Source organism: Rhopalosiphum maidis, chromosome 1, assembly GCF_003676215.2.
Source record: "Rhopalosiphum maidis isolate BTI-1 chromosome 1, ASM367621v3, whole genome shotgun sequence".
NCBI lineage: Eukaryota > Metazoa > Arthropoda > Insecta > Hemiptera > Aphididae > Rhopalosiphum > Rhopalosiphum maidis.
Window position 1 is genome coordinate 88527557 of NC_040877.1, and position 27944 is coordinate 88555500.

Consider the following 27944-nt stretch of genomic DNA (forward strand, 5'->3'; position numbering starts at 1 on the left):
TCGCTCTATTTTTAATATCGATTTAACACGGCAAAACAACCATTTCGTTGCTAGTGCTAAAGCAGAATACAATGCCGATTCGTTATATTCCCAGATTTATAAACAGTTTAATACGTTTTATTGTTTTTCTAGAAATCTGGACACAAAAATCTAAGGAGTGACTTACTTCAAATGTCGAATTACTATTAATATACATATAATGTAACATCATTTATTCAAAAATGTGTGTCTCATGTATTACAAAAATAAATAGACCCATATGGTTGTTAGCTACCCGCTACTATTAAATCAATATTTCGGTATGTTTGCGATGTTAGTTTTTATTTACAAAATACAGTATTATAATTTTTTTTTTCACTAAGTACAATTTATTATATAAAACTACAAGCTTAAAACGTTTATTATTTCATAATATAAATTTATTAAAACAAAATAACTATCATTAAGATGTGTACCGTTGTACTTAGGCACATTATTTTATATAAATATATTATTATAACTACAATCAACCCAGGTTTCAGCTTTAATTCAGCGTACCTATGCGCCGTTTGTGAGATCTCAGACGTATGATAAAAATACAGTCAGTAAAGAAATATATAAATAGGAAACAGTAAGCTTAATATGTGTTTTATTAAATAAAAACTTAATATTCATCGTTAATAGTTTATTCTACTCCGAGACGTATGGCCTTACGGAAAATAAGTATCGTTTTTTATTGTCCATTCAATTTCAAATGTTTCAATCTACTTAGTTGCAGTCTACGGGTTAATAACAATAGTAATACGATCTGCTGCGCTTAAATTGTATAATTTTACTATTTGTAATACGATATTATTAATCTCGTTTTTTGTAAACGCGTCTGTAAAGCAGATACCCGATATGATAAAAAAATAAAAATGAAAATAGTAATAAATAGTGATAAAAAAATATATATTAACTAACAAGTACATCATTATTGTCAATGTGACTTTCAGTTTGAAACCCGTTGGTAGAAAAGAAAAATGTAACATGCCAGCTATCGTAGTCATTTACATGATAATAATGACTGCAGTTGGATTTCGCCGGATGGGAGTGTTGTTCTTTTATGTTTCGAGAAACGTTTACACGGGCCGTCTGGACGAGACGACATTAAAGTACCTATCGTAATACGACGTTCACGAAATTCCGTGACATTGCACGAGGATTAAAATATTACGTTCTGTATGGAATATGATATTATACTTTTTCACCTATTTTCACTATTAATAACCACGACTGAAACACAGTATATCGTCAATATGTAATAAATAATAGTTATATGTATTATGTATGGTTTATGACACAGCCAAACGAAAAACGTATAATAATGTTCAAACGCGATGTAAGTACGCTGCGAGTGCGACTGGAATCAGCGCGGCGACCAAATAACCGGCGCGCCGCACGCCCGACGCTCGACTTCGGTCGTGACACACCTCGTCGTTGCAGCCGTCCGGTCCGAGATAATGTTTGAATTTGCTCTCGACGAATTTCCAAGAGCACAGGCCGACGTTGCAGCCCGGGTAATCGTACACGCCCTCGTTCAAGTAGAACATGACTTTGTTCTCTTCGTCGCCTTGATCACACCTGCGGCGACACATAGTAACGTTATAATAATATGATATCAATTATTATTATTATTATTATTATTGGCACGCATAGAATCGAAATGTTAACGGTTAAACAATGTAGACAACGATTACACCGTCCGACGGTATTGTGATCGTAACGAGTACGCTTGTATACGACATTATGCGCATACTGTATAGGTACTGTAGTCCGTAGTTATATGATACACTGTCGAGGTGCCTGTCTACATATTTTCTATGGATTATTAATCAATTGTACGATAATATGCGGTAGGTTAGTGCATATAGACATTGTTGCACACATGATAATAATATGTTGTATGGTCAGGTATAGGTGATCCGCGTGGTCGTACGGACAACGCTGTAATACGATGTAGCGAACTGCATTTGTGCACTACTAAGACAATAATATGTATGTGTATAGACTAAATCGATGAACCCGCACGTGCTCACGAACCGAAACTTTATGATATTTTAATTGGAATTCATTGTGGAAACACTATACATACTGTGGGAATGTCAGATTTACTCACACACGACATAGCACTGTAATAATGTTCAGTGTCGTAGCCAGAATTGTTTTTTTTTTTTTTAAGTGGGAGCACTTAAATTTTTTCTCAAATTTTTGCAATGCTAAAATACCTACTTATCAACTATTACTGTATGTCCTCTTTGTTTATTAATATAGTGTTTACTAAACATCTACCTACTTTTATATGAATACAATGTATTTTTTTAACAACTATGGTACCGGCATACGTTTAACATAACAATGTATCAATATTAATCTTATTATTGTAAACCATAAATTAATGTATTAATTATAAGTATATTACATATTTACATTTTATAAACATGTATTGTTAACACAAAAGTTCATTTTTTGTTTGAATATTATTTGCTGTTTACTAACAAGAACACAATATCATGACATTTAACTTTTATCAAATCTATATGACAAAAAAAAAAAAAAACTATAACTGAATTCACAAAAATTGGATAGTTAAAAATAAAGAAGATTATGATGAAGCAGCTAAATAAATTTAAATGATATACGTAATAATCAAACTATGATCGTGTTCACAATAAAAATGAGATTCACTTGTGTTCATCGAAAATTCGTGCTTATCATTACTACTTGACATTTATGAATACATATTACAAATAATTTTTCGTTATCATAGATTATTACCTTAATAAATTATATAAATATGTATATTTTTAAGAAGCACGTGCCCCTATAGTGTCACCCCTGGCTACGGCACTGATAATACCTATTTATTGTATGCAACAATTATTATTTATTACCATAAAGTATTGTTACAATAATATTTATGTGATGTTTTTGCAAAATACGCTTTCGCGGCTATAATGTATACAAATAATGGCAGTATTTTTTCTCACATATTAACTTAACAAGATTGGTCTAAACTTATTTAAAAATCAAACATGATATCGTGCTTACTTGTAAAATACGGCGGCAAAATTACCGGAAAATGGGTCCACTTGTGACATTCTCCACTGACGACGATACTGAGCGTGGTAATTGGAATGGGTCAGAGGAATCGGGTCTCTGGCCACGCCTAAAGCCAATAACGTAGTCAACAATCCAGCCGATGAGCCAAACCTAAATACAGCCGAAGGTCTATCGGAATCGTTATTCGCCACAGCACTTAAAAAAAAATATCCAATAATAATAATAATTAAATTTCACTAATCAGTTACCCATAATTAATGATGTACTATAGGCACTTTAAGAATCTTACTTTAAATATCCCATCAACTCTTTAGCGATCGGGCATCCCACTTTTGTGTTAATTTCAGAACCGTAACCGTATTTATAGTAATAGTCCAAATCTTCGTAATATTCTAAAAGCTGAGCACGAAAATTAAACACGTTAAAACCTGTAATAAAACTTGGATCGGTTTTTTATACACACACACACACCTGTAACTCTTGTCTAGTGAACAGGCCACACCATGCCGGGTAAGATTCGACCACGAGTGCTTTATTATATCGGCACGATTCGTACATCGCGTGGACTATACCTGTAATTGTATATATTAAAAAAGCACGTAAGACTTGTGAAAATAAATAATAATCTCTCCACAAATATTGTAGTCCGTAGTACACTCACTGTCGGTTATGTTGTCTAGAAAACCCAGCCTTTTACTTATTTGGCTCACCATTTCAATGTATTCCGGTGATTTACGAAATAGCGAAGCTTCAGAATTCTGGATTGCATCAGTCCATTTAGGACAAGCTTCTAGCTGTATAGGTTATGGTTCATAATTAAATTACAAGTAAAACGTAATTTAGTATTTTACACACACACACACACATATATTTATATAGGTATTGTATATATTTATTTTTTTAATACCCCAATAAAACTTGAGTTGTTTTCAATTTTTTCAATTGGAACTTTGTATCTAAAGTCATCTCCGAACATGGTTTTAGAAAATTCTTCAGCACTATTCATAACTTTCCGGTCTTCACTGGCATAAATCTAACATACAAAAACAATCGAACAATAATATAATACTATACCTATACCGATTACAATGTTTCAAGTATAATTATACTTTTATAATGACTTATTTACTTTGAAAGTATTTTTGTTGATATCTTTTACTAAAACTTCACTCATTTTGTCCTTTGTCCTTTTTGCAAGTAGCTGCATGTCCATTCTACCCTGAGGTGAAATATCATTTTCTGAAGTAGGATTAATTTCAAATTCCCAACGTTTTAGGCTGTCTAATACGTTTCTACATAGATGTCCATCTGTATAGTTTAAATAACATAATGTTAATGTTAAACTTTAAGAGTTAAATACCTTAAAATGTACTTCTACGTTCTTCGTGATTTTTTATCACTCTATCTTTGAATTGATGCAACTGACGAATGGCCAAGGATTCGTTAGTATTCGGATAACTGGTACCCGATCTAATAAACATCCATACAAATGTCGGACGGCAATCTAAATTGAAAACCGCATTGATTAAGTATTATATTTACCACGCATATTCTGATATTCGTAAAATAATTATTTATTTATTATTCTAATATTATACATTATAATACACAGGTTATACAATGTAAACAAGTTTTTGACGAGTCAAACGACGATTGGAAAAAAGAAAAAATTTAAACAAATCATATTATGTTACTTAGTTATTGTCGAAAATCTACAAACTTACAAGGCACTGGTTTGAACTTCGAGTTTAGTATCAGCTGATATGCAGTCTTATGCGAAAAATACAGATATGGATCCTGGTCGATTGGTTCGTAGCACGAATCGCCGCCGGACAAATCAGCAGACAAGAACGCGAGCAACAGCAGTACTCTTGATGATTGACCCTTCATTGTACACGGGTCGGTGAACTATATAAATTATTTTTAATTCTTTAAATTGAAATTCTAGACTAGTCGTATGCTTTCACGTTTTAAAGACAATGTCATTTCAGATGATCCTGGTGTGCGTATAATATTGCATATAGAGTTGCGGACAAAGACATTGAAATTAATACATGGTCATAGAAAAAAAAAACCTCGGCAAGTCGGCAATTTATGAATTTACGGTAATGTCATTGTTGCACGTCGTAGGTACGCGGATTAGTATTTATTATTGTATAACATAAACGACGGTATAAACGTTTATATCGGTGTCGGTACGGTATGAAACTGAAAAAATAAAAAACAATCGAACATTATGCGGCTGGTAAAACTATGTTTTTTTTATATTTATATGGGTACCGCAACTACCTATACTATAATATTATGTGGCCATGTGGGAAGTACAACAAATACACGTCACAGCTGGTCACACGCGTCTAATAATATTATTATTGTTGTAGCGGTCGCTGTATAGTTTACGTCAAAACTAATTGGCGAACGTATGTTCATCAATGGCAATCAAAGCAAAATTTAAAATTATTTTCGGTAGTTCAATAATTTGTATATTGTACGTGGAGAAAGGTCATAGGAAGTGCCTGCAGTTATTTTGTCCATCAATTTCACATTAGTTTTATTAACACGAACTCTATTATTTTATATACCTTTAGGTACATTGATTTTTTTTTTTTTTTATTTTATTTTAATTAGCCATTAGTACAAAACTATTACGGCTCGACAATTAATGTACATAAGCAAGATATGACGATACAAATAATATACACGTACTAAATATGTAGAATGCATTAGCATAGTAATATAGAGGTATATAAAGTTATATAATATAAATTTTATGGATAAGATCATATAAAATTTTTCTTAACGTTTGTATTGAATATGAAATATTGTTATAGAATAATAGCAGTAAATTTGGTAAACTGAATCGTATAGTACACTTTTTGTATAAATTCAAATTTTGAATATTTTAAACATCATAATTTCAATATTTTACGTCACACAAAAAGCTATTTTTTGACATTATTATAATTCTATAGCGTTAAACAGCGGTGTATTGCTATAAAGTCTATAGTATAGACTATATTATATGTATTAAACATTTTAATTTAAACTAAAATTAGTTATAAACAAACATTTAAAGTAAAACTAAGTTAAAATTAAACTTACAGAGATTTATTCAAAATCTTTTTCATTTTTTATATTATAGAACTGACTACTGCGTTCATACAATATCTATGATAAATCAGCTTAAATTCATTAAAAATGCTTGATAAAAAAACATATAATAGTCATAATTAGTAATCATTGTTATAATTAACACGTTTATATGCAGCAGTTAACGAGTTAATGCGAATTGAGTTCGTCATTAGCATTGAGAGTTGGGTGCATATAAACACATTTTTAATTCGTATTAAACTGATGCGGAAATGCGCAATTATTATTTAATTCGATTCGTCAAATCTAGTAAGAACTTAATAAGAACTCCGAGATTAAGAAATGCATGTCAACGTTTTAATGTGAATTAATATTTTAACAATAATTTTAATATTAATTAATTTTAAATTTTAAAATGTCAAATTATAAAATAATATAATTGTTTTAATCGTGGAGTATATCGTTAAGTATAAATCATGGACTAAAATACATTTGCATTGAATTTTAATTTTACTTAACATATATTCTTAATATTTTAGGTGCATATAAACCCGCTCCCTAATGCGCGTTAACTGTTGCATATGCACACGTGGTAAATGTTTTTTACTGTTAACGTTATTTATTTGATACTTCATTTGTTTACGTATGTTTAATATTATATGTTTATTATTCGTATAATATAAATACATATATCCAATAATGTATACTTATTTACAGATGCAATAATAGGTAGACAAGTACTATTATTATATTGTTACGATCGAATAACTGAATGCTTTTCTACAAGATTTCTTTAGTGACATACCACTATTATAGTAATATGATTTACTGATACACTTAAAGTAATCTAAAGAAACTGTAATTTAACCTAAATGTGGATGACAATAGCTGAAGAAATTTTTGTGGTCAGCTAAATATACTGCTTGAAAGAATAACAGCATTCCGAAATGTTGTTGATAGTTACATTGATATATTTAGTTCCTAGTGAAAATTAAAAAAATAAATAAATACGTTCTCGGTGTCATATTTAAACAAATAAATATTTTCAAATATTTGCGAAATATAATCAAATTACAAAATATTTCAAAATAAAAATAAACTGTATAGTCATGTACCTATTTATAATTTATATGCATACGTTGTATATGCTCAAATAAATTATGTATTTAAACATGTATTAATACACGAGACTTTCGTTTTTTTTGATTACAAACTTATAAACATATTTTGTGCTTTAGCTGATTCGTTAAAAAAAATTAAAATATTTACAAAATTATGTCATTATGCCGGTGATAACCGAGTAAATATCAATTTCACGGCTATTCATGCGGTAGCCGGCTATTACATTTTTTTTTATCTCCATTACCAGACAATTAAATTTGAATTAAATACAGTCAATTTCCAAATTTTAATCCACGTACCTACCCAACAATAACGTAAAAGTCTAAATAGTTATAACAAATATCAATAAACATTAAAAATAATAACAAACAAGTCAACTGGTTATAATTGAGTATATGCACTCTGCGTGTAATTCAGCCACGTAGGTAGATACTACACAAAACAAATTATTAAAAACTATCACCTATTTGAATAATATCTAAGTAATTTTTAGTATTTTTACCTTGCAATAATTATGTTGATGGATATCACTAAAAATATAACTTTTATACGAACATCGTCACGACGGAATACTAATAATTATTACGACACTATTTGGGTTTAGTACACATCATTGTCCACGGTGAGATGAATGCTTACAAAACGAGACTGGTTCTCCGCAGTGTACTGGTACTTACGTCTTCGCCTGCCGTCCGAAACCCCCTCCAAACAGCTAGACGCGAGTTCACTGCACTATGCACTCGCAGCTGGTCCCGTATGTGTTACTAGCTATAACGTACCTATACGCATAGGTACAACAGGTCGACTAAAAATATGTTTACGTTACGTTTTTATGCATTTATTTCTATTTTAAAAAGGTGAAAATTAAAAAAAAAAACCAACAACTAGACAAGCGCATGTATAATACAAGTTACAACCGTGACGACCATAAGTTGTACTGCAGTAATGGCATCTACTGATCGCCTGTATATAGCGGCGGCCTTAACGTTAATTTTTGTACTACTACTGTTCTACGTATATGCTATATCTATCACAGTCACGTCTATTAGTTTTTATAATTATTAATAAAATATTATTTCGCGTCAAATAGAATATTTAAATTATCATGATTGTTTTGAATTTGATATAGAACTTATTAATGTATTGCATGCCATTGAAATCGTCGCCGCCCAAACTAGTTTACCCTAAGTAAAATTACTATACATTTTGCTACTCATCATTAGAATATTTATTTTAAAAACGATTGAATGTATTATTTCATAACACTGTATTCATAACGTTCATACTATAATAAAATTGGCTTATAAGCAAAATGCATTTTCCATAGTATTCAAAAACATGGATATTAGTGCTCGTGTAAATTTAAAATTGCATCACAAATTATAAAATCCCTACCCATCATAATATTATCTACGTATAGTATTGTATGAATATTTGATTGGATGAAAAGATTAATCTAAAATTATTGTAATTTAAAAAAAAACCTAACATTATATCCTCGTGTAAAAAGAATTATGTTTAGTCCTAGCTATTCAAGTCTTGCGCGTCCATAATAAACCAATAATTATTACAATCTACTTATGAGTGAATCAATATTCTTGATGCTTCCATTTTCTTGTTTTCAAATTTCGGAAAATGTATATAACCTACTTTTTTGTTATCGCGTAATTGAATCAAAATAATAAATGAATCATGTTAAGTAATTTAAAATGCATTAGTTGCTCTAGAAAATAAACGAAAACGTTTCCGTGATGTATTGTAGTGGTGTCTTTATGTCCACACCATATTTCCCATATTTAATAGCGCACCTTATTATTCCTAATAATACTAATCGAACATACTGTTACGTTTTACTTGTCAAAAATAATTTTAGTATAATAGGATTCATAAGTGATTCATATTTTTGTCATTGTAGGCATTGTAAATTTTGTTCGTGGTAAACGTGTTTCGGTTGATACCATTATTATATTTTAATATTTAACTTTTGTGTTCAAATTCCCTAAATACTTATTGTTACTTAAAAAAACAATTGTCATTATATAGATATAATTATATACACGATAAGAGTATTATTACTTTTGTAGGATGGCGTACCTATTTTATAGTTTCTATTCGTCATAATATAGGCATATTATATCGTGTTCACATTTTTAGATGCGTGCGAGTCATTCTTAAGACTTTGAAAGCATTAAAATCCATAATCTAACATATTTATTAAAATATTACATGTGTCACGATGGATATTAAAAAGAGATTATTTTTTTATAAGGTGTATTGAAAATTTTATAATTATCAACAGATTCGACTTACTGAATAATATTAATTTGACTGATTTTATACTAATCAAATTATTATTTATTACGAATATTGTTCAGGTTTGTCTCATCAGTATAAGTATACATTAAACAAACACGAATGTTCATTTTTAATGAGAAGTTCGCATTCACACAGTGATGTGTGTGGTGTGTCGGACATACTTCCAAATCAATATATAATAATTAAAATAGATTTTGAGAAAAAAAAATATTCTATCAGTAAAAAAAACATAATGACCTACCAATTGAAATATTCGATTATTGAAAATAAACCTTAACTAACGATTAATTATTTACACAGTCAACCTTATTTTTGCACGCGATGTCTGTCCGAGGAGCGTTGGTTATATCGTACTAGTATAGTCAGATACTAAATAAATACATTGTAATTTCTCTATTTTGTATGCAGTTTAGTAATACGATGTCTGCACGATGGGCGTATTTGCTTATTTCATTTTTATCGGTAGTACATAAAGACGTGGCAAAACAGGTGTGTGATGGCGAATCTTTGATAAAAAATAACGGAAAGTTGTCTAAGGAAGACATTGTTGATTTAATATCTGTTGACAATCAGTCACAGATTAAAATGTGTTTGGTTGTACTCGGAAAACATCCATTGGAAACGGGAATCGCTGAACTGTTATGGAGAGATTTAGTGAAAGTGAAACAAACAAATATGATAATTAATATTTTTTATGTTTTGTTTTGTTAACGGTAGTTCATAAAACGATAATCGTGTAACATAATGTTTAGGTTTATAAAACAGCCAATGATATTCCCGAAGACGAACTACAGCTGTTAGGGTGGATATCGACCGGAATACCTGCTCCAGATTTTATGAATTTGTCTTTGACGGATATCGACACGATATCATCATTCGGGAAATGGAGAAACTTTTCTAAAGAACAGGTTTGCCACACGATTAATGACAAACACATTATGTAGGTACTCATACTTAAATAATGATTAATAACATTTTTAAAATTAAGAAAGTCATAGGTATTTAATACTCATATATACGTATTGTAGTATTTTGAAATTTTGTATTTAAATAGTAGTATAAGTAGACGAATTTAAAATTTAAATAACATTGCTTTAGAAAAATAATATCCTTGAGAAAATATCTTTATTGTTCAACTAAGCCTAATATCTATTGTCCTAGTGGTTTTTTTTTAAGTTTTTTTTTTAATTAACTGTAATTAGTAATGATGTTCAATTATGTTTAATAACGGAGTAGTAATAATAAATAACAAGACAATATTTATGAAACATTAATACTATATCGTCTATATCATTACCAGTCGGCAGTTACTATTACTCATCTAGAAGGTCATCTTTCTTAAATATAAACTATGAATAAAAACTTAGGTTTTTCATATATATCCTACTAAGATTAACATAAAAGTGACAAAACTAGTCAATGCATAAAGTATGTGAGATGCATTTTTCTGTTATATTTTTACTCCATAACAATACACTTCATTGTACATAGACACTTAGAAATTAATAATAATTTTTAAGTATAATAAATATTTAAAATTTAAATATAAAATTAATAATATTTGATAATCTAAAAATTTAAAGATGTACTGATAAATTTTGGAACTATTTTGCCAGTTTATGACAATATAAAAAAAAATGTATAGTAATAAATAATAATATGTAAGATATCTTTACACCTAATGTATGTAATGTTTAATAGTTTTAAATTTAATCTTATTTTTAGCGAAGTTACCACAACTAAATTTGTGTTTTAAAATTATTTATCATTTTTTTTTATCTTAAAATATTCGTAATAATTGATCAATTATAATGGTTAATATTATGGTAAAAATAATTCAATATTTCAATTTATATAAAAATAAAAAATAACTTCATTAAAAGTGCTTGTAGTAAAATGCTTAGTTTGAAGGACAATATTAAGTTTTAATATAATTTCGTTTAAATAAATTCATTTATACCTAACAACAAAATATATAAATGCACACATTTAATATAACTGCTATAATTATTAATTGATTGGTGTAATTTTGTCCAGCTCGTGTCTTTAAAACAAGCGATCGAAGACCAATGGAGTTACAAAGGACCTTCTGATTTGAGCAGTTATGACTTAGCTGCTTTAGGTCAAGTTTTGTGCGAGTTCAATAAATCATATATAGCTGCGATTAAACCAATAGCATACAAGTAATAGTGATTTTTTTTCTTAAATAGTGATATTAAAAAAATATATAACATCTTTACTAGTGTTAGAAATGTTAAAAACGTATATAAAAACAGTATGTTTTATAAATATACTATGTGACAAAAATAATTATAAGGGCTGCGGCGGCTGATATATCAAATCTCGTCAATTGTCCGCTAGAGATCATAAAAGAATTTGCTTCACTAGCTACCAACAGAGACGCATTCGGTGATCCTTCGGGATGGACTGCTATACAAGTAGGCACCTACTTATGTGATAATGTTATAAGCGATGACGTTGAGCAAAATTAAAAAGACTTATTTTTTTTGCGTTATTATTCTTTTTTTTTAATTTTCTGTTATTAGGTAGCATTGATCGGGTGTGTGATAGTCGGATTGGATTCTGTGCGTGATATTCAGCCCGACGCCTTTGAAGGACTGTCCGCTCCTAACATGCAATGTTTATCGAACAACGTACTACAGGTGAGCACATACCGACAAAAACTCTCTAATCACATGCAGGACAGCGTCTGATCATTGCGATTTCTATGGTGTATCGAAAAATAAATGTTCGAACGTGTCCGTCGCAGGCGATGTCAATAGAACAGCTATCGCATTTGTCATTGTCTGCCGTCAACGCGCTTACGTATGCACAGCGTTCGTCATTAGATCGCGAACAGATCAAAGCCATCCAAGAAACGGCGAATACATTGGGCGCAGTACTAAACGGCGGATGTTTCACGAGTCGTATGGCTTGGTCGACGGTGACGTTAATCGCTTATTTACAGTTAACGACATTAATAATATCATAACGTTGTAGATTATAATATATATATATATATATTACGTATATTGTTTACGTACAGTTTATATTACGATTTTTATTAATTATAATAGTTATTAGTATATATATATATATATATATTTATAATATATATATTATATAATTACTTATGAATCATATATATTTTTTAAGTTTTTGTTTGTTAAAACATTACATAGTTTCGTGCTTATTCAAAAAAATAATACAATTTAAATCGCTATTTTGTTGTTAACACATCGAGAAATCGTTGAAACGAAGATAAACATAAAAATACAACAAACACATACAGTAATGCATATCATATAGGTACGTAAAAAGAAAAGATAAACATATTATTACAATACGATATTATAGGATTAATTGGGTGACTTTTCTATACAAGTCGTTAGTACTTAAAATATATTCTCGTTCGCGATACAGGGTGAAACGGAAAGTCTGTTGCAAACTGGTAAGATAGGTAGGTATCTATATGTTGTCTTCAGAGACTCACCTACGGTTGTGGTTGATTAAACGTCTAAATAAACACTAAAGTTATCAAGCTCTATCCAAACAGTTTGTATCACACTTTCGATCTCGCCGTTTCGTTCTACGTTAAATCCAATGGTAATAAAAAAAAAAAAAAATTAATAAATGTAAAATAAAAATAAAAAGACTAGTTTCACTTTGACACGTCAAAACACTCGAAACGGAATGCCGGAATGGATTCGGTATTATAACATCATATATAGTATAATAATGAAAATGATATAGTATATAATATATAGGATCCAATAACGCATACCAACTGCACAGTATAATAATTATTATTAAAGCCTGTCTACAACGAGTCTAGCAACGAATCGAGTAGATCCATTTGCGAATCATCCCACGTCAAGTTCGTGAGCATGGTTAGCTCTTCGTCCGTGGCGATTTGTGGCTGATGGTCGTTGGGTATGTCGATTATCGTGTAATCGACTACAGAAGACATGAACGGATCCACGGTGGCTGCGTTTATCGAACAGCTGTAGACCAACTCGGGTACGCCCATCGGCTCGTCGACAGGAAGTATCAACGGATGCTGGTGGAAACCGTCCAAATTATTGTCCATATGTCGCTGTTCCTCTTCCAGCGACTGGACGGCCAACTCGAGCGCTTTTTCGTCCTCGACGGTCATCTCTCCGTGTTGTTTCTTGCTCGCGTTGTTCTTTTGCTGCATCCGACTTGCCCGCCTCCGGCTACCTGTAGTGCAACGCGATCGATGGTTAAGTTCGACATGTATACGTGCAATGATCATTGTTGGACGTGGCGTCTTTATATATTGGAGTGTTGCAGTTAACGCTTACTTTATGAATTATTTTAACAATTATTAGGATGTTAATTTTCAAAAAAAAAATATTTTAGACTGTAATTTATACATTTTAATAATATTTAATTTATCAAGACTTGAATCGGAGATATAGATATTTAATTTTGTCACTGCAAAAACGTACGAGCTTCCTCGTATTATTTATTTTTAGAGAATATTACTAATGAGTAATATTTTTGGTACGATATATAGTATTGTTACAATTAATGTCTAATCACATATACCTAGTATAGCATAATATTCTAAATAAATGCCATGAACCAAAAATCTATACATATAAGCGATTGCAGTTAAAATATATATATAATAATAATGGCAATACTTTATCGCAGTTAAGTCGACTTGAGTATTGCTATTAGAATTATTAATTATTTAAATAAGTTATAATTAACAAACACAACACTGTCACGCATCAAGTGAAGTGAATCATCAAAACAATTTCCGACACTCGTATATCTAGCCCTCCATCTATAGATTATTTATATTTTTTATAAATAATTATAAGTTATGCTGTTTACTTGTTCGTTTACGACGAGCACCGCCTTCTAAGCAATCGACGTCAAACTTCCAAAATCCTCCTTTACCTGGTTCGTCTTTAGATCGCGGCACTTTTACGAAGAATTTGTTTAACGATAAATTGTGTCTGATTGAGTTCTTAAGAAGAAAAAAAAACAAAAAATGTAAAATATTTACGTTTAATTAAATGTTTGATTAAATATAAACCGTTACCTTCCAACTGGGATCAGCGTTACGGTAGTACAAAAAATTTTCTCTGATCCAACCATAAATAGAACTTAACGTAACTTTATTCCCTTTAGCTTTCATAGCCATACAAATCAATGTAGAATATGAAAATGGCGGTTTTTTGTCTCCATTGTTTTTGTACTGTTCGGCACTTTCCAAACCTGGAATGAAAAATCGATAAATCAAAGTTGAAAAAATAATCCCATTAAACGACAATCCTCATACTCATTTGGAAACGGATTTTGTGCGGAAGTTTTTTGGGGTTCTGATCTGCTAAACGTGTGGGCGAATTAGGTGAATCGGGAGGAGTCGGCAAAGATGGCACCGAAAGTATATTTGTTAAACTATGCAACCAGTTCAGACTGGTCAGATCCGTGTCTGGTTCCGAGTTTACCGGTGCTGGAAGCATGGAAATCGACCTCTTGACGTCCAACATGTTTTACTGCAATCAAAAACGAATATTTTCTATTTTTTTTTTTTTTTATTATTTATTTATTTATTGCTTACACTTGTTTTTAGATCTGTCGAAGATTTAAAAAAATCGTTAACTTCTCCCCAGGGGTGCTCATTTGTCTAGGGGGTGATCATCAAGTTCCCCCAAGATCGTTTCCGACCGATTAACAACCAACTTCCGGGCACATGCGTGCAGGATATCGGGGCAGGTTCGTTTTCGATTTTTCCCCCTTCTATACATGCAAAGGGGTTCGTTTACCTGAGTGTTGTTGGATTATTAATCACTTGACACACTCCGATAATGGTTTACATATTATTATGCGTCGTAAAGGTGCCCGCAGTATTTCTGAAGGGGAGAAACGATTGTATTGTACCTACCCAGTGCGTATTATTGGCTTTACAAAAATGATTTCTCTATGAATAGGAAGCGTCACGAGCCCTTTAACCGTTCTGATGTGGGAACTTATCAACCTGTACACAACTCACCATTGTACGCGTGTGCTTATTTTCGAAATCATTTATGAACATTTATTACAAAATATGCACGGAAAATTTAATAAATAATCTAAAAATGTCAATAAAACTTTAAAAAAATGCACGTTTTTTGTTTAAACATGAGCAAATAATATTATTCAATCATTGAATTTCAATGTCTAACATGATTTTTTTTATTTGATTTGAACTCATGCAATATCAATGCCGAAGCGAATCACAAAATGATGTTTCGGTATAAATTTTACGACCTCAACGGCTCAGCTTAACTCAATTGTCCTGTGTACGTGTGTATAAACAAACGACCTTAACTTACTTTAAGCTTTAGCTATATAATAATATATGACGTTCAATTCATTAAATATTAGATGATTTTTTAGAAACTATAGTCGCGTTGAACGTGTGTGTGTTTCGTCGCGTATTCATATTGTAATTATATGTATAATAAATATATTATCGCGATCGCCGATAGACTTGTATGATATTATCGTAACGTGAACAGAGGTCGAGCGTTACAATGAAATACAGTGAACTATATTGAATCAGCGTGTTATCGTGAACACGGCGATTTGCGTAATGTTGCATTTATCTCGTAGTACAATCATAACAATAATAACGACAATATACAAACCGCCCCCCCCTCCAAAGTTTGATTTACGAAAAATTTGTTCAGCCATTAAGAAATGTCGCTCGCGTGATTCGTGAACGAAATAATATTATTATTAGTAATTTGTATTGTATAATATTTTATATAATGGCCTGCTGCGCCGGGTAAACATATAATATTATAATAGATCGCAGTCGGATGGCACTGCGCGCGCGTATCGATTTAACAAAAATCCCCCTTGATAAGTTTCGAAAGATGGACAGAAATATCAAACCCCGTGCGTTTTATTATGCAGGCGCGGTTACGAACACGACGTAGGTATATATATATATATAATATGTATGTTTACGTGGGAAAACTGTCATCGAATAAAACACACACACACACATATATATATTTATATGTGTGCGTGTGTGTACAGAGTAATACTACGGCGAGGCCAACCGACCGATTGTAAGCCGTACCTACGTGCGTATGAATTTCGGCCCGGGGGATAAATAATTCAGGGGTTTGTTCCGTCAGACTACATATACCCTTGTCCGGCGCACGGAATGGATTGGGCGGCGGGCGCGTGGGCGTGTCCGGACGAGAAAAAGGGCTTTTCGCGCGCAAGCGCCCGGTTTTCGTCGATAATCTAATGCCCGCTGTATTCGGTTCGCGTCGAGCTGCTTTTTCGACGTGCACACACACACATACATATATATATATATTGTATTATTATATTCATGTATTGCCCCGCGTATATTATTGCGATGGACGAAAAACATTTTCGCGCGCACAAACCGCCTACGCACGAGTACTGCCTACCCGTCGTCTCCCGTGCTCGTAATAATATAATATACTATACGCGGTTAGGCATACGGCGGCGCCACCGCGGAAGACGCGACTGGAGACGATATTATCGTTTTTTTTTTTCTCTAAATAAAACTGCAATTATTATTACACTACGCTGTGCCCATACGATTATAACGATATCGAGAACTGCTGACGCTTATACCGTCGTACGCGAACGTCTTCGGAATAAAATCTATAAGTTTACTCGCATGTATCGTATAATAGGTCGTATACTCCCGACGAGCGGTTGCTCTGATTTGCCACGTACTTCGCGTTATTGACTTCTCGGACATCACCTGACTTTATGCGCATAACAATAAAACATAAACGCCTTTCCTGTGTGTTTGCCGTATCGTTGTGTACCGACGAAATGTAAATAAACAGCCAATTGCCAATACGATATAATACGTAGCCAACTGTCACGAACGTTATGATTAAAATAATTTTTCTATCGGTTATCTATTTAAATATCTCTTTTTGTTTGAACCAACAATGGATTATTAAAAAACAAAAATAAAAATGTAGATAAAACACAAACTAAAAACTAAATAATGTTTTTTCGCGGACGTGCGTTACATAATATATTATGATATTATTATATATAGGGGAATTAATTAATCAAGCTTACATTTATTTTTAGTTTTTCAAATTTTGATTTTGAAATTTATAAGTTAGTATACTAAAAGACCGTCTTTAAAATACTTAAATTATTCGTTTTATTTAAGGAGTGAACTGTCCTGGCGCGATACAATCTTCTTTTACTCGAATAAGAGCCAAAATTTGTTATCGTGTATAGTTATTATTAAGTTTTTTTTTTAAATCGTTTAAACGATTAACCTTATTTCCTAGTAATTAAAATGTGTATAGCTTATATTTTATGATAACAGTTCTTGATAATGTTTGACAAAAATAAAAAATATATTTAATATTTGATCTAGCACTTATAAATTTTTACAAGTTATAAAATGTTAATAGATTAATATTATTTACAATAATTTTCAAATAATCGTTGCACACATATCTTCTAAGGCTATGATCATGGACATTTTATCCTTGGTACACAAAGTTAATTTAGCTCAAAAACTACTCATTTAAATTTAAAATTATCTATAAACCATCAACATTTTTAAAATAGTCAACTGTTTGTCAATTTACAGTAAATATAATGGTTTTTATTTGAAAAATGAAAATTGTATCACTTAAGAATACTCCTTATTTTTTTTTATAAAAAGTAGTATAAGACTTAGTCTTTAAGTGCGCTTAAAAATTAAAATTCGAATAAATGCATTATTAAAGAACAAATGAATGTGAATATGCTTAGTGAATCACTCTGTATTTTTATGCAGGTACATAAAATAGTGCTTAGTTTATCACTTGTCGTATGTGTTAATCTTTTTATTGCACTGAGAAACTTATTGTTTTACAGCGAAAACCAATGAAAATGTTTTATCGTTTTTGAAACATATTGAAAGCCTTACATGAGAAATATGAAATTATATTAATTGCATATGACGTAATAGGCAAAAAGTTATTACTCAATTTGAAGAATTGTTAAAATTAATTAAAAATATTATAGTGGAAAATTATCCTACATTTTATTTTACTGCTGCCGGCACTCACTTTAGATTTATTGGTTATTGCCTTTTAATACTACTAGTTTGTTAGAGAGCACTTAATACCTATAAGAACATTAGAAACATTAAACTTTTATTAAATTCACCGATTTTTCATACTTACATTATTGTTAACAAATATTTAAAAATAATTAGACTTCAAATAAATATAATATTAATGCTCATACCAATATAAAAAATTAAGTTACTGTAATTTTATAAATTAAATGTTTGACACCATATTGTACAGTATGTTTGTATATTATAAAAATTATAAATAATAATTATTTTACTTCGTATTTCTATTGATCATTTTATATATGTTTTTTTTTAAGACATACGAATATGTATTTAAATAAGATGACTAATATTTATTGTTATTTTTAATAAATGTGTAAATTTACATTGCTTCATATTTTTATCAATTTCAATCTAAAATCTAAAACAATAGCAATCATAATAATTAAATAAAAACTATTGTACAATTTCAATAGATTATTTACAGAAATATACGCATGTAATATAATTTTTTACAATATTATGTCAATAGCTATTAATATTGATATTAAACCTATTTACTCATAATAAGCATAAAAAGTATTAAACAATTTTATCTTTCTTAAATGTTCAATAGAAGTTTAATTGCATGCTTTTCAATAATATATCATAAATAAATTCCACCCAAAATATATCTGCTAACTAAAAAAACTATAACTAAATAAAAAAAGTTTTTAACGAATTATAATCAATATCTAAAATTCTAAAAATATATTTTTAAAATTCGTAGGAAATCAAAATTATGTATAATTTAGAATTATCACTTTATAAAAATAATGACACTTTTTTTATGATTATACCTAATAATTATACCGTACATTTCCATAATCCATAATAACATAATATTCGGCTCTATTGCCCTATTATACGTATATAATATTTTATATCTTCTATGTTTTTACATGTTATTTAAAAAAATAAATTATTGTATAATATGACTGATTAATGGATTTTAGTTAGACAATGAAGCTAGGGTATTTAATAAAGTCGGAATTGAACATTTCAGTAGATAATCTAGAATTGAGGAGCAATGTGATGTGATGGGAAATTTAACCGAGATCAATATAACTATAATATTCTCTCGAAATAGTAGTTTAGTTATTTTCTATGATTTTTATTTTAATTCTACTACTTCATAGACAGTGGGTACTTACTATTCGGGAATAGGTTCAGTTTCTTTCGTCTGTGTAGATTATAAAAAATGTTTTGGTTCTTATTTTAACACATTTCCTCAAAATATGAGCTTATATGTTTTGTCCACGTCTCCCTGAAAATAGATTTTTTTTTAAATTAAATAGCTGACTTATAAATATCACGTTCAAATTTACGTACATTTAGTAAACAGGGATAAACTATATAGTGTGTGCGTATTTTAGTCACCTGTATCCTAAACAAGTAATACATGAAGGCCGATGGGTTGTACCTATTATATACATAGTATTCTCGTGTATATTTTTAAAATTTCAGTACAAAATTATTATTATTGTTGTTATTACGATATAAAATTATAGTGCTTAAACCTAAATACACGTCTTGCGAAAAGACACAGTATTCTATAAATTAACAGTTGAATCAACAAAAGCATTGTTAACGACAAAATTGTCATATTGTTCATCTACAGATTTACAAACAGCATTGTTATTTTGCTTAAAATCTTGTTTAATTCGACATTATTAGCAGCCTGTCAATTTTTCTGTCAGCGAAAAAAATGTTTCGTCAAATTAATTAATTAACAAATAATTTTGTAAAATTGATAGAACTGCCATTTAAATTATAAATACTTTCATTATTAATTCAACAGTAATTTGTGCAGATTTCCAAACGGAACTGTTATAAAAATATTCTTTCGAATACATTCTCGATAGAATGTCGTATGATGTATAACATTTATTATCGGGTTATATATATATATTATAGAAAACGATTGAGTACATATAGTAAATTTCGTACTACACTTTGAATCAATATACTATCTGGTGTTTCAGTGAACAAAAAAAAAAAGAAATGTAGGACGCGATATTGAAAAGTCTGTGGTCGTACGCAAATATATTCGTAACATTATTCGAATTATACTTCAATACCTATATATATGCGCAAACACTCGCCGCTAGGACTAATACGGGGTTTATTATTTTTTTGTTCGAGTCTTATGTAATATTCAGTGGCAAATGGCCGCCGCCGGTCCGTTTGAATGGACATCGACCTCCACTGGTCGCCGCCGCTGCCACCACTACCTCCTCCGCCACCGCCAAAGTTGCCGCTGCTGGAGGGATACAATATCTACGCGAGGTAGGTGTACCCCCTGTGACCCTTTCGCTGACCACCTATACGATCGATATATACACCCATTACATGTGCCGCCGCCGTAGCCGTCGTTGCCGCCACCGATTTACCGACTAATGCGAATGTCGAAATTAACAGATTTTTATCTATTTTTTTGGTTACCTAAAACGTAATGTTTATTGGTACATAATATTATATGTATACCAAAAAATAAAAACCGAGTAATTTAACATCCAATTTTTAAAAATAAAAATAAAAACGCACACACACACACACACACACACACACGGAGGTTTTAATGGATTCTTGCACACAGCGAATGCGCGCAGAGTATAAAATATTATAGTGGGTCGGCATTGCCGCAATTTGATGAATTCAGAATTTAACGATTTGGTTTCAGCGACGAGTTATTTTTCCGAATAAAACGATATTATTTTAAAATCAAACACTGCGTTGTACTAAGAGTGTTCTTCTGGAGTGGTATCGATGTAATTGTATACGCAGCTCGACAATAAATTATCATCAATCATTTTACTCGTTAAATAAAGCGCGAGCATGTCATTAAAATAAACTTTAAAGATATCGATTAAACTCAATGATAATAATATAATTGTACATTATACTGTTACGGGATACGGAACAGGTCAATAATTTATAAACCGATACAGGAATAGTCGTACATTTGAACGTATTATTTTCGTCTGTAATATCAAGGACAGTGTACCTATATATTGTCGGTTCAGCAGGACTTTTGGAATATATTTTTACGTGTGGCCGTCATTCTCTAATTATGCCCCCTTGTTCAATCGGTTGGAGTTTAGTGCTTTATCAACCAAACACGCTTTGATCTGTTTGTGCCTTACACGCAATACGAGTAAAATATATTTGTTTCAATTTAATACGAGTGCAATGTTAATATAACGTAGAGATAAGAAAAACCCTATTATATTTACCATTCGGTGCAAGTATCTCAACATTTGATAGATTTTTTTTTAAACGTGGTGTTTTCTAAAATCGTATTAAAAATAATTTGTAAAATTGATAAAATTGTTATTTCGCCGTTTTTTTTTTCAATTTGAAGTACCATCATCGAACTGTGAATACATAAATTATAAACACCGTGCTTACATAAAAGTATAATAATATCCGACATATTAATCCATAAATTGTTAAAATATTATAGTGTATAATATTATACACGAATAAGTATATTGAAAACTTAAGATCAATTAAAATACAATTTCGCTGTGCACGAATTGGAAAAAAATTAATTAGGGCACAAGGCTGTATTGGTAATGCGTATTCTTGTAAACTCAATAGTGCCTATCATAATATAGTGTAATATTTATTTGATATAATTTATTTTTTACTCTACCGTCGTATACCTATTATACAATCGCCAATTGATGTACCTATACAATAATTATAATAGAGCATATAAACATAGGTGTCATCTGTCAGCAGTCATTATTGCGTCACAGATGATGAATATTTTAATTCGTTATACATCATGGTACAACTACAGATGATATGTAGGGAGTACTATAATTATTATGTAACTCTATTTTAAAGGCATTACTATCTTTAACTAATTTATAAAAAAATTATAGTTTGATAGGTACTATACAATATAGTATAGGTATTATAGTCTTTATTTTTTTTTATTTTTTAAACATATTTATATTATTATAAACTACATTAATCTTATACAACAATAATTTGTTTTTCACTTTTTTTTTTGTATTTTAAGCGTGTTTTCTTGCAATTTTTATATGCGAGTAGATTAAGGTCGTGTTCACTACACGTAATTTTATTCGCAATATTATGACCATGATGGTCGAATCGACCTTTTTATTAGATGTCATTTGCACCTGTGATATTATTACATTTTACCTATTCAAAGATTATAAAATAATGTATTCAATAAATAAATATTATAAATAAAAAGTATTATTTTTTTTAAATATATAGCTGCTTGGCTTATTTAAATACATCTTAAATTATGTATCATATTATATAATATATTTAAAATAACAAAAAAGTTAGTATTAAAGACAACAAGAGTCTATAAAATATAATACGATGATATTCTTCAAAAATTATATTAAACATTAGTTTTTCCACTTTTGAAATAAAAATTGTAATTAACTACATACTTCAATATTTCATCCTCTCCGTCTAACCTAATATTTATTATTTACACCGATAGTTTAATCGTTATAAATATTTAAAGAATTAAAAGTTAATAAAAACATCGTATTATTTCTTCTTTATACAATTCTTGTTTTTTACTATACCTATGTATATACCTATTATAGATAGATTCATACAACCCTTAACATTTTATTAATATAAATAATTTATTAGTATCATAATATTAATACATTTTCATAGTATAAGTTATATATTAATTAAAATCGATAAAATAGTAATAATAATATTGAATATAATTGTCGATATTGTTAAAAGAAAAATAATTTTTTTACTGTTAAGGTTAACATTTTGGAACTAATCAGCTATAACGTTGCAAAAATTTGATCGTTAGGTGTTAAACAAACTCATACACCTGATAGTCGCGCCAACGTAATACATACCTACAATATACATGAAAAATATAATATGCCGAATAAATAAATTGTAGTCTGCAGCTCGGTAGTCGTTCGATCGACTCGCCGAGCTGATGCGTACAGAGTTTCGCAATAATTTAAAGCAGTAGCACTGACTATAGAATATTATTTAGTCTGTTCTATAATCAATGGTAGTAGGTATTATTACATTTTAATATAAAATTTATATTCACGTCTATAACGTGCGGAAACATTGTCATTACTTAACATTATTATTATAGTCATCATTCGTATTTTTTATACACTACACATGTTTGTATTACCCGCGTAACAATGTGCAGTATAACAATTTAACGACGCGTAGGCATTATACTAAATATATCATAGGTACAACTATTATACCTACTGTACTGTTTGTACTTTCGAGGAACAATTCATCAGATTCGGACTTCCGTCGTCTAAACGCAATCTTCTTCCGGACTCAACGCGCGATTACGTGGCTCAAAATCCAATCTTCCCGGCGGTATCTGCGGGACCAAATTCTCGACCGACCGGCGATTCTGCAGTGTTACAATATTGTAACCGTACGATTACTTACGATGTCCGCGTTGTCGCGTCGCGGATCGACTCGACGATGGCGGATAGTGGAGGAGGGGCGAAAGCCCGACGAAAAGAAACGTTTCAAGAAAAACTACGGGACGCGAATTCGAATGATGTGCGAAAAAAATAATTAAAATAACGAAAAACTTCCGTTACAATAATATATTGTGCACTATGTATGCTGCGCTGCGGTGCGTGCTACCCCCGAGAATACCGTTGTTACTAACTGGAACGCCCGCACGCGACCTCCGACCGGTCTGTGGGCATTCTACGTTTATCGGCCCGGAACAGGGCTCGTATTCGCCCCCCACCAAGTCGCCGTCGCCGCCGCCGCCGCCGAACGCATGTGGTGGTCTAACCGGCAACAACCCCTTTCCTCGCGCCCGACTGTATTCGATATTATATTATTATTATTATTATTATATCGTGACGATGGCGTTCCGTACGAAGCTCGGCCGAATACATTTCGCGTGATGTGTGTGCGGCGGAGGAATGGCCGCGAGAAGGACGTGAAAAAAAAGAAATCAGATGCGGACTTCGGTCAGATGTCGCACATATTATTATTATTGTCATCTTATCGAGAACGCGCGGTGAGCCGGTGAATCGTTCTTCCGATGTTCGGTGTATTATTTGATTTGTATAATAATGTCACGATTCGTCGTGTGGCTTATGGCGAATTCCTGTTTGGTGAAAAGTCGGGTTCAAAGAACGAACACCTTTGTCGTTGTTTACGTGCGAATTTATCTCTTTCGCGGAACGTCAAACACAATGTACACACCACGAATGACACTATTGCTCGAGAGTTTTTTTTACTTATGACTTATAACACACTTTGCACGTCGTCAAAGAATCGATACTATAAACAAGTAATTTAGATGGTGTTTATTTAAAACACAGTGGAAAAACATTATATCTTATAATAATTAACATTTGTGAGCACAAGTTAGAAATGGAAATGCCTTGCCACGTTTATTTCTGAAGCAGATTTACATCATTGTGGCCTGGAATCTTTAGACTAACGCCGTAAACACTAGAACTTGATTGTTATAGTACCAAGTTACTTAGATGATAAAATCGACTAACAGATGTAAAAAATGGACATTTAATTTCAAATAAGACTATTTTAAATACACCATTTACTACATTCGGCTATGTCTGAAATATCCCGAATACCACGTCATTCTTAATAATATTGTAATAATAAAAATTATAATTTTGATTTTTCCATTGATTGTAGTTATTCGTTAACTAAGAGATTATATTATGTATACAAATTATAATTTTGCAATTACTTTAATATACTTTATTTAATAATATTGTACTGATTTTAAATGGTTACCTAATATATTACATAAGACTATACCTTTATCAATTCTTTAACAATACATAATAATAAATAAAATAATATTCAAAATAATATATTTACCATTTACAGAGTTACTGAGGCATGAAGACGGACACGTTTTACAAAAAATTCGCTCAAGGAAAGAGATCCACAAGAGTATTATAGTTACGGTAAGTTATGGTTTGATCGCACATCGTATCATTATTGTGATAAATCTCTAAAACGTTATTAACCGAGTAGAATTGTTTGTACAATAATATGTAGGTAATTTAAACATAAATTATTTGAGTTATTTTAGATCACTCGTCTCTATGACTCGTGAACCTGCCCTATAGAATTTCGCTTTATTTCATTTGAATCCAATATGTAATGAGTTAAGTGCGGATACATAAAATAAGTATCATTAAATGACAAAATACATGAGATACATTGCATTTTATAACAAAATAATTAATATATTAAACACACATTATACCGATTTTTACTTATAATATACTGATTAATTTGTAAGTCTTACCATCGATTGTATTATACGTAGACGTGATAATTTATACAATTGTATTTGCACGAGTTACGCGTGATTTTATGTTAACTTTTTCTTAGAACGTTTTAGTTTAAACTACTAATTCTAATTCAATACCGTATCCAACAATATTTCAAATTATAATATTATACAATTATTATCATATTATAGCAACTAAAATGTCCGTGGCAGCGTCCCGAATCGAATCAGCTGTAGGTTGTAAATAGTTACCGCTATTAAACGGCTATATACTATTCCACCGATTCCAGGTGTATGTTTTATTTAAAAAAAAAATAATAATAATAATAATAAAAACAGACATTCGACCAGTGAATTTGAAAGTGGAAAAATAATATATATCACCTGGCACCCACCGTTACGCAGCATTGATGTTAAGTCGAGCAGTACGAGCCCCTAATTACATGTCAGACAATTGCTTTATTTTTTCCAATTTATAACGTGCAGCAAGGGTTTGGCACTAAAACAAATTCGTCCCTTGCAATAGGTGTTCACCCTAGCCGATATTAAGCCCCGTAATCTTAAAAATAATTACCTTCCGTGCTATCACGAGAAATATTCGATCATGTAAGTATACATAGCGGTTTGGTAAACCGAAACGTTTTAGTTCGTGAATAATAAACATTATAATTTATAATATGCAATAATATAATGACTACATTCGATCTATAAATACTATAAACAATAAGTTATAATAAATATATTAGATATACAGGTTGACCTCTTTGTTTCCATTATTAGGTTTTAATTTTATTTAAATTGATAAATGGAAGAAGAGATTTGTATCATTTATAATACGTGTAAAGGTTATAAAAATGATACAATTTCCTGAATATATTTATAATACCATAAAATTGTGATACAAACACCAAAAAATCCCTTTGATGTATTGTACGTGTCGAGCAAGCATCTTGAATTACATTTTTAAGCTTTATAAAATTATAACTATTAAAATTGTAAATATTTCATATTTTTTATTACAAAATTATTGAAATTTAATATAGTCAATATTATCAAATTGTTATAAGTATAATGTAATGTAATGCCTTGAAAAATGTTTGTATTTTATACAAATTAAAAAAAATTCATCTATAAAATCTACTTAATTATTTTTTTTCATTTAATACACAAAAAAATTGCAGGACTGCAAATCTTTTATGTGAACTTTTAATCTGAAAAATAATATTTTAACTTGATTTCAGCCTTATTTAGGATAAATCCTATAAAGTATCATTATTTTTAACTTAGCTGTATTTAAAGTAAAAATAAAAATAAAAATAAAAATGTCTAATACCTTATAATAAATAATTGTTGAGCTAATATATCACCTTGCCCGCCATAGAACAGTGTACAAATATAGTTAATGAAAGATTTTGGTATAATCTCGTCACTTGATTTTTTTATGATATACTTAATACATAGCCTATATCTATCCAAGAGCCATGTGTATATCGAGATTTATTAGACTCGACAGTGTTGAAACTTTAACAATATTATTTGCTTGAAAATCATTTATTGCTCTACTTTTCATTTAGGCATTGCATGTGTATATTATTATAATAAAATCTTATTTTCAATACTACCAAGAAAAAAATAGAAATGGAAAAAATATATTTGAGTCTATTTCTTACAAATTGTAATATTCTTTTGAAACTGCTATAAAACGACCATACATTTAATTAAAAATTTAATAAAATTCCTGGGAATTCATACATCACTATGTAGGCTATACTAAACACTAGTTTCCCCCTAAAGTAAAAAAGATCAATGATTTTTATTTTTATTTATTTCTTTTTAGGACTTAACTATACACAGTTATATAGGAGTTACTACCCAACGTATCTTAAATTT

The 27944-nt window shown here is 30.4% G+C and overlaps 3 protein-coding genes across 8 annotated transcripts; 1 reads left to right on the plus strand and 2 right to left on the minus strand.

The window, feature by feature from the left end:
- Positions 1-397: 397 nt before the first annotated feature.
- On the minus strand, positions 398-7951 carry LOC113555936 (multiple inositol polyphosphate phosphatase 1-like). 2 transcript variants are annotated; one of them, XM_026960566.1, is made up of 10 exons: positions 7796-7951; positions 4806-4989; positions 4454-4585; positions 4211-4389; positions 3989-4114; positions 3743-3875; positions 3553-3653; positions 3371-3480; positions 3070-3276; positions 398-1602 (listed from the first exon to the last, which is right to left on the minus strand). In XM_026960566.1, exons 2-10 carry the CDS (start codon positions 4969-4971, stop codon positions 1350-1352), a joined length of 1407 nt encoding a protein of 468 aa, XP_026816367.1. In that variant the 5' UTR covers positions 4972-4989; positions 7796-7951; the 3' UTR covers positions 398-1349. The 2 variants fall into 2 exon arrangements, with proteins under 2 accessions (XP_026816367.1, XP_026816366.1); XM_026960565.1 differs by having other exon boundaries at positions 4806-5289; positions 7796-7950.
- Positions 7455-12601, plus strand: LOC113557703. The gene is made up of 7 exons (XM_026963261.1): positions 7455-7471; positions 9972-10269; positions 10362-10517; positions 11647-11792; positions 11927-12047; positions 12156-12272; positions 12380-12601. The coding sequence occupies exons 1-7, from the start codon at positions 7455-7457 to the stop codon at positions 12599-12601; spliced, it is 1077 nt and encodes a 358-aa protein (XP_026819062.1).
- Positions 12602-12801: 200 nt separating this feature from the next.
- On the minus strand, positions 12802-26155 carry LOC113557013 (forkhead box protein J1.2-like). 5 transcript variants are annotated; one of them, XM_026962283.1, is made up of 6 exons: positions 26070-26155; positions 19912-20024; positions 14927-15143; positions 14687-14862; positions 14476-14611; positions 12802-13830 (listed from the first exon to the last, which is right to left on the minus strand). In XM_026962283.1, exons 3-6 carry the CDS (start codon positions 15135-15137, stop codon positions 13430-13432), a joined length of 924 nt encoding a protein of 307 aa, XP_026818084.1. In that variant the 5' UTR covers positions 15138-15143; positions 19912-20024; positions 26070-26155; the 3' UTR covers positions 12802-13429. The 5 variants fall into 5 exon arrangements, with proteins under 5 accessions (XP_026818084.1, XP_026818082.1, XP_026818083.1 ...); XM_026962281.2 differs by lacking the exon at positions 26070-26155 and adding an exon at positions 24014-24446; XM_026962282.2 differs by lacking the exon at positions 26070-26155 and adding an exon at positions 24010-24446.
- Positions 26156-27944: the final 1789 nt, after the last annotated feature.

Coding starts and splice junctions, on each gene's coding strand:
- LOC113555936 (XM_026960566.1), bottom strand. CDS start 4,971: ATGAAGGGTCAATCATCAAGAGTACTGCTGTTGCTCGCGTTCTTGTCT. Junction 3,277..3,370: donor GAGTTGATGGGATATTTAAA/GTAAGATTCTTA, acceptor TTTTTTTTTAAG/TGCTGTGGCGAATAACGATT. Junction 1,603..3,069: donor TTTGCCGCCGTATTTTACAA/GTAAGCACGATA, acceptor GTGTCGCCGCAG/GTGTGATCAAGGCGACGAAG.
- LOC113557703 (XM_026963261.1), top strand. Junction 10,518..11,646: donor GAAACTTTTCTAAAGAACAG/GTTTGCCACACG, acceptor AATTTTGTCCAG/CTCGTGTCTTTAAAACAAGC. Junction 11,793..11,926: donor ATTAAACCAATAGCATACAA/GTAATAGTGATT, acceptor AATAATTATAAG/GGCTGCGGCGGCTGATATAT.
- LOC113557013 (XM_026962283.1), bottom strand. CDS start 15,137: ATGTTGGACGTCAAGAGGTCGATTTCCATGCTTCCAGCACCGGTAAAC. Junction 14,863..14,926: donor CAAAATCCGTTTCCAAATGA/GTATGAGGATTG, acceptor TTTTCATTCCAG/GTTTGGAAAGTGCCGAACAG. Junction 14,612..14,686: donor ACGCTGATCCCAGTTGGAAG/GTAACGGTTTAT, acceptor TTTCTTCTTAAG/AACTCAATCAGACACAATTT.